At 40.9% G+C, this 12,308-nt stretch overlaps 1 protein-coding gene across 1 annotated transcript in view; it reads left to right on the forward strand.

The window, feature by feature from the left end:
* The window catches only part of LOC145345600 (uncharacterized), a 50,732-nt gene that overhangs the window by 35,528 nt on the left and 2,896 nt on the right, over positions 1-12,308 (forward strand). Inside the window, exons 5-7 of the mRNA XM_080193434.1 lie at positions 3,745-3,795; positions 10,173-10,217; positions 11,454-11,474. Of these exons, the coding sequence (XP_080049560.1) occupies positions 3,745-3,795; positions 10,173-10,217; positions 11,454-11,474 (117 nt within the window). The remainder of the gene's footprint in view (positions 1-3,744; positions 3,796-10,172; positions 10,218-11,453; positions 11,475-12,308) is intronic.

The following is a 12,308-nucleotide window of genomic DNA, read 5'->3' on the forward strand; positions in this document are numbered from 1 at the left end:
CCCTATAGCTAAGAGGGAGAGAGGCAATTTCATCCAATCCGTTTGCCTTGGACTTTGCCCAGTATCCCAAATGTCAAAGGATCATATGCTACTCTGCTGTGCAATCTGATATTTTCTTTATGAGCCAGATTTGCTCCACCAAAAATTGATAAAACTTATTATCAATTTTATCAGCTTATTACCTTCAGTAAAATATAATCTGGGTATCATTGGTTCTTCTATTCCTGCAATATTTCCAAGTATAACTCAAAACAGATATTTTTGTTTTCTTGTTTCAATGTATTATCAAAGGATTAATAAAAACCATAATGTCTGCCTTTGTATAAAATCATCATGATAAATACCAGATTTTGTTCAGAGACATCCTTGCCTCGCAGATCTGCTGGCAGAATATCTTTGTGTAGTAGTTAATTTAAAACTCATTAGTGTGTACTGAATGGTAATTTTATTAGTGATTTTCTCTAAACATAAAATAAATAAATATGTTGCTTTCACAGTTTCTCGTATCCAGATGAAAAATGTGTGCTGCAATTGAGCTGAGGGATTAAAGAAACCAAAAGAGTATAGTCCTGCATTATGCACCACCACTAAATCAGAAAGTATAAATTCAGGGAAAAAGAATGGGATTATTGGATGATCAATCTAATTAATCCCTCAAGGTTTAAAGAGACAAATGACCCTCAATAAGGCGAGCTCTTTTTTTTTTGGAGCCAGACAAATCCCCTGTTTTGATTAAAGAAAAACTGTTGAAAACTAAAATGAATTGTAGAAGAAACAGTAGAATCATGGGTCGCTGTGGAGAAATATTTTTCTCATCTTTCCACTTCGTCTTCCCCCTCACCAATACTTCAGCTTTGATTAGTTGCACATTTTAAACTGTTAGATTTTTCATTCTTTTTCAGTCCACTTAATAATAAAGAAAGTTTCTGTTTGTTTATTGTAAAAGCTACAGTTATCATAAGAACACAGGAAGACAATAGGCAATTCAGTTTCTTGAGTCTTACCACTTTTTTGTTAGATCATGCTGATCTGTATCCCAACTCCAATTAACTGCTATTGCTCTGTATCTCTTGCCACCCTTAAAAAGTATTTGGGTTGCAACAGCACAGAAACATTCAGCTCAAGTAGTCCATGCCTGTGTTTATACTCCACCCAAACTCCCTCCCATCTTTTCTCATCTATATTTACCATCATAACCATTTATTTTCTTCTTCATCATATGCTTATCCAGTTTCCCCTTAAATACATCTATACTAGAGTATTGCTGAAAGAAGAGACATGGTGAAGTTTTGGGTATTGCGCTCATCAAAAAACTTACAATACCAGCACAAGGAGAAAACAATTTATTCTGCATAATCAAGTTTTCCACATACAAAGTAAATGATTTCTTCACATTTGAAATGACCATACAGGATAGCAATCTTTTCTCCATGTGCTCATTTGACGCTACTACCCCATTCCCCAAAATTAGATTTAAGGAAACCATAGATATTTACACTGCAACCTTATATCATGGCAATCTAGAGCTGTCATCATTGTGTGAATCAGTAATAATTATGAACTCAACAACTTGCACAGTTGAGTTCAGTTTTATTGACACCATGTATGTCCAAATAGAGGGTACTAACATGGGATTCCCTCTAGGCCCAGCTCTCGCAAGCAGTTGGGTTCCATCAGAAACACATCTTTGGAATGATACCTAACCGCCTGCCCCTTGTAGATTTCTGATATGTGAATGATACATTTGCTTTATTTGAATCTGTGGCTGTATGTAATAATTCCCTTACATGTATAATGGGCTCCATTCTGTGCTCAAATACATATTTCAAATGAAAGAGTTAAATGAACTCAGTGAACTCCTCTCCTTTAATGTACCAGTTGAGAGATCTGCCAATGTTTCACTACCATGGGCTACTATGAGCCTGCATTCACTGGTTAATATGAATGCATAGGATTAGTCTCATCAGCAACCGGCCTGACTCATTTACTCACTGTGCGAGCTTGCTGCCAAAATAAAACACATCAAAGGCATCCTGGGAGGTAATAGCTACCCTGATCAGATCATTTCATGCTGTATATCACAAAAACTCATGAACAGACCAAAGGCCATTATTTTCACCCTGACAATTGCCTTGTCTATCTCTGATGACCCTAAAGAGGCCAGTATCTCAAGACTTTGAGCAATAGGTGAAGCTTGCTGTTTCATGCTGCCAGTATGCATAGCAAAATGAGTGGTATTCTCCACCAATGGCAAGTCAAAAAGATGTTCTGCTTATCACACAAATGAGTAATGGGATACGTGAATTTCACTTTGATGCTGTCTGTACAGACTGTATGCCCAAAAACTGGCAGATCAGATCGATTAGCATTTCCCAGCTGATGTTAAGAACAGGCAATGTACACACTGTACGTAATCAGCTCAGGCCTGCAAACTCTAAACACAATGTCCAACATGAGATGACATTTCATGATTGAACAAAAATTGCTAAATAATTCTCAGTGTGCTAAAAATTACACTGAGAACCAATTTAAGTTTATCAGTTGGCTTGCAGTGCAGTGCATTTTCATGTGCTGGAAACTGCATACATTAAAACATGGGGCCCTGTTCTCTGCTGACAGAAATAACGTACACACATTATTCCCATTTCAGAAGTAACAACATTTGTTGATTTATTTCCCAGGGCAATGCCTTGACCAATCAAGGTCAAGATACCTGGTTTGAATTTCAAATAATGCTTGGCAGTTAACTGGTACAGACATTGCCAAGGACAATACACTAGTTGTATTATCCATGGCAGTGTCTGTACCAACCAGAGTCCGCTTGACAACTATTAGTATTCTCTCCTCATACAGTTTCAATTGTTTACCCCTTCTATTGGAAATCTTGTGAAGTGTCCTGATAAAAACTTTGACTGCTCTTTCTTTAGCAACCCCTGCTCCTGAGCAGGTAAGCCTAAGTTTCACCCAATTATGGGCTTTCTTGCCCAAGTTCAGTGTCATGTTATGACTACAGCAGATTTCATTTGCTGGATAAGCCAAATCCCAGAGGGAAACTTGTCTTACTGATCATTTTTTTTTTACATTCTGAAAAGCAAGAAAAAAGGAACGACTGATCCCAGGAGCAAAGAATTCCAGTAGCACTTTAGGGATTTTCAAAATTAAAACAATTTATTAACACAAAGAAAAGAAACCTTAAGCAATAAGAGCAAAGTTACACAGTTAAAATAGTCTTACAAAACATCCCCTCCAAAAAACCCGTTCAGTCAGAACACACATTCCTTTACAAATTTTTAATATACAAAATCCGGAAATATTGTCCAAGCCAAAATCTATGTCATGTTAGTGAAGAAATATCATACAACTTCTTATTCTGTTCCACTCATTTTAAAAGAGGCAATGTTATCAAATGAGGCATCTTTCAAGATTTGAATTACAAAGAAAAAATAAATGGTAATGATCTAATGCAACCTTACTTTGGTAGTGAGTCTGGTAGTATTGCAGCAAATATTTATGTTAAATTAATTTTTTTTGTTCCAGGAACTTAGCTTGTAGCAACCTCCCAACAGACGAGAAATGGCCAAACAAATATTTTATCTGGCTTTATAGTCAAAACCCACAATTAGTTAAATATTGGTGCTGAGTTCTTACATTTGTACTGAATTTCAATTAAGAATAGTTATTCCTGGATGTTGCATGAATAATTCATTCCATAATTGCTAATGTATATTATTACATTTTCTATAGAACCAGGAAAACTGAAAAAAACAAAATCAACTCCAGCAGCAACTACAAAAGGTAAGAAAGAACACATTGGAACAAAAATCTAACATAACTTCAACATTGTTACTTAACATTTTGTGAGTAATTAAAGTATCTGTTCATAATTTATGTAATAATTGAGGATGGTATGTTTTTAAAACAGAGGTTAGGGTCCTGCCATTTACGGTCAAGTCCTCACCTAAAGTTGTGAATACATTCCTGAAAAATCACAACTGTAAGTGAAACTTTGGCTCCTATCAAAATTAAGTTGAATAATCACGTTAGGTTCTGTAAGAACCTTATTCATCAGAAAGAAACATAGAAAATAGGAGCAGGAACAGGCCATTCGGCCCCCAAACCTGCTCTGCTATTCATTATGATCATGGCTGATCATCCAACTTAGTAACCTGTTCCTGTTTCTCCTCGCCCCTCCCCCCAATACTCTTTGATCTCTTTAGCCCCAAGAACTATATCTAACTCCCTTCTTGAAAACATACAATGTTTTGGCCTCAACTGCTTTTTGTGATAATGAATCCCAAAGGGTTACCATTCTCTCTTGGGTGAAGAAAATTCTCCTCATCTCAGTCCCAAATGTTCCACTCTGCATCCTCAGACTGTGACCCCTGGTTCCGGACTCCCCTGCCATTGGGAATGTCCTACCCTGTCTAGTCCTGTTAGAATTTTCTAGATTTCTATGATATATCCCTCACTCTTCTAAACACTCTGAACTGACTCAACCTCTGTTCTGTCCCACCATCCCAGGAATTAGTCTGGTAAATCCCTGCTGCACTCTCTCCATGGCAGAAAGATCCTTTTTCAGATAAGGAGACCAATGCTGGACACAGTATTCCAAGTCTGGTCTCACCAAGGCCATGTAAATTTGCAGCAAAGCATCCTTACTCCTGTACTTGAATCCTCTCGCTATGGAAGCCAACTACCCGCAACACCCCCCCCACCCCCCCTGGCAGTGCCTGCCACACTCACATGACTATGTTTAACTGGTGTACAAGGACACCTAGGTCTCATTGAACAATTCCCTCTCTCATTTTATGGTTTTTCAGATAATCTACTCCCTGTTTTTCACCAAATTGGATAACCTCACATTTATTCACATTATTCTGCCATGTATTTGCCTACTCACTCAACCTGTCCAAATCACTCTAAACATCTCTGTGCATTCTCACAGCTTACTTTCCCACCACATATAAAAATATTATATTCACAAAGTTGGAAGTATTTACATTGCTTAATTCCTACTAGTTGAACATTTAGGGAGGGGAACCATTCTCTGTTGATGAATTTCTGTGGATTCTGTAGGGATGGGCCTCGAGGGCGACCTGGGTGCAGTCGATGGCCCTGTACATGAGGCATCCCTGCAATGGCTGTGAACCCTGCAACCTGGGCTTCCTGATGGGACTGGTAATGTAAATTTGATGTACTGCCCAGTCCAGGCATATAGGGCTTTTGTGACCTGCTTGACACAGATACGCACAGCTGACTAGGAGATGCCACAGACATCTCCGCAAAGGGTCTGGAAGAAGTTAGTCGCATAAAAGTTCAGAGCGGCTGTCAATTTGACAACCACCAAGAGTGGGTCCCCCTACGCCTCCAGGTGCCAGGTCCTGCAATGTGTTGCACTGTCTCCTTTTGGAAGCAGAGGCATTGGCGGCACAACATCTGACACCTGTTCAAATGACACTTGCACTCAAAACTGCTGGGGTCTCTGCTCCTCCTTCTCCATGTCTCCTCTGGGTGAATGGTGACCACCTCCTGCCTCTGGCAGTTGTCTCCCTCCACTCCTGCAAGTGGTAAAGCCTGAGCCTCCTGTGCCCGCAATTCTTCCTTCAGCTCCTCCTCCTCAGCTCCAGCAGCAACCAAAAGAACAACAAGATCGATCGGTTGCATTGCAAAAGCCATCTTGTCACTCTGAAGGAGAGGGGTGGGGTGGAGATGAGGAGGAACATATGTAGAGGTTAAAGAACACTGCTTGCCCCTAGCACATCAATAGTCACTGTGCATACCTCCCAATTCCCCCAACCAGATGCTCCCCACAATCACAGCCCCCCCATTCCCCCAGTCACGTATTCCCCACAATCACAGTTCCTCCAGTCCCCACGGCCACATGGCTGCCCAAATCACAGAACCCCCCCCCAATTCCTCCAGCCACATGCTCCCCACAATCACAGACCCCAATTCCCCAAGCCACATGCTCCCAACAAGCTGAGAGGCTGCAGCAGTGCAATTTGCAAGGGCTTTGTGCACATCCTTCAGCTGAAAGTGAGCTGAGTGTGAGTGGAGAAGTGTGAGGTAATTCATTTCGGTAGGAATAACAGATGTGTTGAGTATAGGGCTAACGGGAGGGCTTTGAATAGTGTGGAGGAGCAGAGGGATCTAGGTGTATGTGTACATAGATCCCTGAAAGTTGGGAATCAAGTAGATAAGGTTGTTAAGAAGGCATACGGTGTCTTGGCGTTTATTGGTAGGGGGATTGAATTTAGGAGTCGCAGCGTCATGATGCAACTGTACACAACTCTGGTGCGGCCGCACTTGGAGTATTGTGTGCAGTTCTGGTCCCCACATTACAGGAAGGACGTGGAGGCTTTGGAGAGGGTGCAGAGGAGGTTTACCAGGATGTTGCCTGGTATGGAGGGGAGATCCTATGAGGAGAGACTGAGAGATTTGGGGTTGTTTTCGCTGGAAAGAAGGCGGCTAAGAGGGGACCTTATTGAAACATATAAGACGATTAGAGGTTTAGACAGGGTAGATAGTGATAGCCTTTTTCCTAGGATGGAGAAAGCTAGCACGAGGGGGCACGACTTTAAATTAAGGGGGGGTAGTTATAGGACTGATGTCAGGGGTAGGTTCTTTACCCAGAGGGTGGTGAGGGATTGGAATGCCCTGCCTGCTGCAGCTGTAAATGCGCCTAGTTTGGGGGCGTTTAAGAGATCTGTGGATAGGTTTATGGACGAAATGGGATTGGTTTAGATTAGTGGGTTAGTGTTTTTTTTTAAAAAGCTGGTCGGCGCAACATCGTGGGCCGAAGGGCCTGTTCTGCGCTGTAATGTTCTATGTTCTATGAGTGCACTAGGACCCAGCAGCATGGCAAGACCTGAGGTCAGTGCTGAGACCCGGGTTCTTGCTGCAAGTCAGATATCAGAGACCCTGCTGAGCAACATCCCTCCAACCACCCCACCCTCCCCACACACTCGCAGAGCTGCCACTGACCCGAGAAAGAAAAAGGCTGCAACAAAAGGACACCTGTAAGGAGCAGAGCCATCGGACGCTATGCACTTACCTCCTCACTAACCCTCACTGATGGGGCATCTGAATCGGACTTTTATGGAGCATGTCTGTTTCGCGCTGATTCTGGATTGGCGAACACGATGGTAAAGGGGGAAGCGCAGGTAAAGTTGGGTTTGCAGCCCATTAATTCAATCTAAATGCATTTAAATGGCTGTCGTGCCCGTTTTGAACGTGGTCCCAACTGTATCCATTTTGGGCCTTGGTAAAGGGGTAACTGGCGCGGAGGTGAATGCGGATCACGCCATGTGCCTCATGCCTGACTTTACCAAGTTTTCACCCCTGAAAATGAGCACAACTTGATGGTAAAATCAGGCCCAATGACTCCAGAGATCCAACTCAGCCTACTTCAAAAATTCCTTACATACACAGCTTCATCCACTGAAACTGACCGTGTTGACATGCATAAATTATGGTTTGTCTGTGACTGCTTTGGCTGACCTCTACCCTCTCAGGCAAATTTGGAAACACAAGGCTCACTCTCACTCTGAAACAATGATTCATTAATAACTCTACAGGAGCCTCCCATTGCTACACCAACCATGGGAATCACAGTGGGCAGATCAATGCAAAGGTCCGATGGCCTTGGTGAGATTTTCTGATCATGGGGTGAGTGAGGCTGAAAAATTCTGCCTTGTGACGTCAGAGACTTCACTTAAAACACTTCCATCCATTTTGTGTATTGACAAAATGTAAAAACATTGTGCCCGTGAATGGACCAACATAATTAACATGGACTTGTACCCATGGCCAATTAGGCTACCCTGAAGGATGCAATGGGGCTGCAGCAGGCAACCTTTGTTGCAATTGGCGTTTTTCATGGTGCTTGATTGGGCCCTGAATGTCAGCATCAATGCCAGGCCACCAGATATTTCTCTTGGTGAGCATCTTAATCTTAGATATATGCCTGGATGAGCAATGTGTAATTTAACTCAGAGCAACTCTCTTTCTGGTACAAGGGCAACTAAAAAATCTGTTTCTATTGGCAGGGGAGCCAGAAAGCAGGAAAACAAAGATTTAAGATCATTGACAAAAGGACCAGAAGGGAGATGATTAGATAATTTTTATGCAGTGAAAATCCACTGCCTGAAAGACTGGCAGTTACAGATTCAGTAATAATTTTCACAATGGAGCTGGATCTATAGTTAAAACATAAAAATATGCAGGACAATAGGGAAAGAGCAAAACTGTGAAGCTAATTGGCACAGACATGATGGCTTCATCGTCCTTCTGAGCTATATGATTTTATATTGCTACTTTTAGTCTAACATAGATATCCCACAGTAAAAACAGAGTTGCCGTATATTCCTTCTCACCATTAATTTCTCCAAATAAATGCAGCTTCCTAACAACCCCAACAATTTTTTTTCTAAAAGCATGTTGCACTATGCTTTGTATGTATGAATGCTAATTTTATGGATCCTCGGTGAAATCAGGCTTCTCAACCCCTGCCTCGTTTTCAATGCATCATATTTCATAGAGGGTGCGAACGCAGACAAAGGGAAGCTGCATTGTGACCATAAGAAATATTCTAATATGGTAATTATATTAATTAGGCTCACATTCAGAATTGCACGTTATTTGGACAAGTTCCATTTCTCATTTTTAACTAACCCATAAAAATTGCCACATGGCTAAAGCACAGACCTGGTCTGCTGAAGTTGGATAATGAAAGGTAAATTTCTGCAGTAATAATTCATAATCTTTCAGCATGCTTATCTAACAGCACACGGTATTTGCGCAGCCCACAGAATTGTGCTTCAGTTTCCCTAAAGTAAAAACAAGCTATAGAAAAGATTGTTTTGCATGCTACCCATGTGAAGATGTTGCAAGTCACAAGCTTGATGTTGTTCTTGCGAACAGTACTCCAAGATAAAATAAAGTATGCAGATCAGTATATCTTTTTCACTCCACTTTGTGCTACAAAGCATCTTCCTCATGCTATTGATCTAGGAATCTCCAGTTACTCTGCTACTGGTATCTCCTTCTATGTATATTTTTAGCTTAGCTTTATAGTGACCATCAAGTCCCATGTAAGTCACCTTGCTTTTTTGTTGCACTTCCTGCATTAGGATACCAGGGAATGCTAAACAGAAGCAACTTTCCCCATATTCCTGTTTTAACACATCTTTGGATGCATATGGTTTACCCCACTTTTTTTTTGATATATTTTCTTCTCTAAAAGTGCAACTTCTGCTACAACAAAAACTCTATTTTTCTTTAATACCAAGCAGTTGCCTCACCAGATTTTCTCACCCCTAAACAAAATGTGTTGGTGCAAAGGCTCTTTTGTCTGCTTTTTCTTGCATAGGAAATTTATTAAGTCAAGAAGAAGTGGGCCTAGTTTTGTAAAATGGAACACACGTGTCTTCCTTTCTGTCTGCATAAACTTGTGTCATTCACTATGATTTGCCATCTCTGGCATGGAAATATTGTGCAGAATTAGTGTTGAATAGTTTGTCAGCTTTAAATTTGAGGTTTAAAAAACTTAAACTTTTTTTAATGTGTTTATGGTTGGATCTTACAGTTCCTTACTGGTGGGTTTGAAGGTGGGGAGCAGGCAAAATCCTTCCAACACCCCCCTGCCACTGCCTGAACTGTCTGAAATTTTACATGGGTAGGATGCTAGGTTTTTGGCAAGAGAGCAGGGGGCGGGGTGGCGGGTGGCAGCGAGGACTCTTGGATTTATTGAAGCCTTTAGGTGGCTAATTAATGCCAGTTATAGGTCTCATTCCACCATCGACAATATTTTACCCATGATGTAGAGAGGCCCATGTCATGTGGGAAGCCTGGTAACTTCAGGTAAGAGAAGAGAAATCTCATTCAGGAGGCTCTCTCACCCCTTTGAAGACACCTCCTCCTCTCCGACTTGCCTATAAGAGCAGCAATAGCTGTGTGGTGGGACAAAACCATTTTATTCTGGGCCACAACAGGCCCATTTTCATGACAGTTACTGGAAAAGCCACCCCCCAAATATTTTGTTACATTAAGTATTGTCGATGTACGTACAAGTTGTAGAATGTTCATTTTATGAGACTAATATAAGATTAATATTCATTGTAAAATAAAATTATGATTAATATTAAACCTAATTCAATTTTTCACCTGTGTAGAGGAAACATCCATGAAACAAACGAAACCAGAACCTGCAAAGAAAGGTAAACACAAAATTTAAACCAATGATATATTTAAGTACTCTTCTAACCTCGTAAAAGTCCTTTCTTCAATATTGGAAGTACAAATCTACCAGTTTCTGACAATGAATGGATCTAGCATTCTACATTCCAATTTTGGAAATTCAGCTTTATTGGCATCGGGCCGTCTTGTAAAATTCATTTGAGAATGTTGCCATCGCAAAGCTAATAGGTAACATAGTCAACAAAATCATGTTCACATTAAAAACTGCCAAACTTGCCTCTTTGAATACTAAGTATTAACATGAGCTTTGGTGATTAACTGACAAAATCTGCGCATGTTAGTTTTATTTGATGGATGACAAGAAAATGTCAATAGGAGTAAGGTGGAGCAGCTGTATTTTCTCACATGGGAGTTAATTTTGATAATAGTTATTAGTGTAAAACAGGTGAGAATTTTATGACTGTTAAGTGGATATAAAAACCGGTGGAGATGAACAGTGAGCAGCTGAATCCATGTCACCTCTTATATATCATCACCCAAAGTCATATTTACCCCCATTTGAGTGATATCATGAAGCTGATTTGTATCATGAAACATATTTGTCCACCTGCAGTAGGGAATCTTTTAAAAATAAGGTTTACTTATTAGTCACAAGTAAGGTTTACATTAACACCGCAAAGAAGTTATTGTGAAATTTCCCTACTTGCCGCAGTCTAGCGCTTGTTCAGGTCAATGCACCTAACCAGCACGTCTTTCAGAATGTGGGAGGAAACCAGAACACCCGGAGGAAACCCACGGAGAGAAGGGGAGAACATGCAAACTCCACACGGATTGTGACCCAAGCCGAGAATTGAACCCGGGTCCCTGGTGCTGTGAAGCAGCAGTGCTACTGTGCTGCTTGTCTTTCAAGAATGGATTAACTTTGCTGAGTGTTCCAACTACAAGGAACGCACCCCCACCCACTTCCCAGGAGGACACTAGCATTCCTGACTGGATTTGCTGAGTCGTCTTCCAACAATGCAGGAAAGACATATGACTTCCATTTGATCCCTGAGCCATAACTGCATTGCAATGAGCCTAAGGCTAATGGGTGTCAATTGGCTGATTCATGGACCCAATGCCAACCACATTTTGCCAAAGTTGGGAGACTGAAACAAGTCCTCTCCCATGATTAAGCCTGCCATGTTTTGTGTTGCAACAAACTGCATTAAATCTAGCCCCTTACCTCAGTTTTTCATTTTTTTTCCTCTAAACAGCAGTAAAGCCCAAAGCAACAGGTGAGTGACCTTCACAGACACTTTAGTCTATAATGTTATAACTATGTTTTCTAGGGATTAGATTTTTAGTTCTTTGCAAAGGCTGGATTGGGGTTGGATTGAAAATTGGTTAACAGACAGAAAAGAGAGAGTAGCAATAAATGGATCATTCTTAAGTTGGTAGTCTGTTACTAGAAGACGAGGGGGTGCTGAGGATCAGTGCTGGGGCCACAGTTGTTCACAATCCACATAAATGATTCAGTGGGAATATAAGTTGTGAGGAGAATGCAAGGAGACTTCAAAGAGTCTTGGGCTGGCCAAGTGGATGGGCAACAACATGACAGATGTTGATATTAAATGGACAAGTGTGAAGTTATCCAATTTGGTCGAAAAAACAGAAGACAGAATATTTCTTAAATGGTGAGATATTTGGAAGTGTTTATGAGTTACTAAAAATGAGCAGGTGCAGCAAGCAATTAGGATGGCAGACGGTATGTTGACCTTCATTGCAAGGGAATCTGAGTACAGAAATAATAATGTTTTGCTGCAATTATATTGAGCCTTGGTGAGACTACACCTGTTGTGTACAATTTTGGTCTCCTTATCAAAAGAAGGATAAACTTGCCACAGAGATTCATCACAATTTCTGGGATGGCAGGATTGTCTTATGAGGGGAAATTGAGAAAACTGGACCTACATTCTCTGGAATTTTGAAGAATGAGAAGTGATCTCATTGAAACTTACAACATTTTTACAGGATGTGATAGGACGGATGTAGGTAGGATGTTTCTTCGACTGGTGAGTTTAGAATCAGGCACAGTCTTAGAATAATGAGCAAGACATTTAAGATTGGGA

Source organism: Carcharhinus amblyrhynchos, chromosome 7 (assembly GCF_965287045.1).
Source record: "Carcharhinus amblyrhynchos chromosome 7, sCarAmb.v2.hapA, whole genome shotgun sequence".
Taxonomy (NCBI): Eukaryota; Metazoa; Chordata; class Chondrichthyes; order Carcharhiniformes; family Carcharhinidae; genus Carcharhinus; species Carcharhinus amblyrhynchos.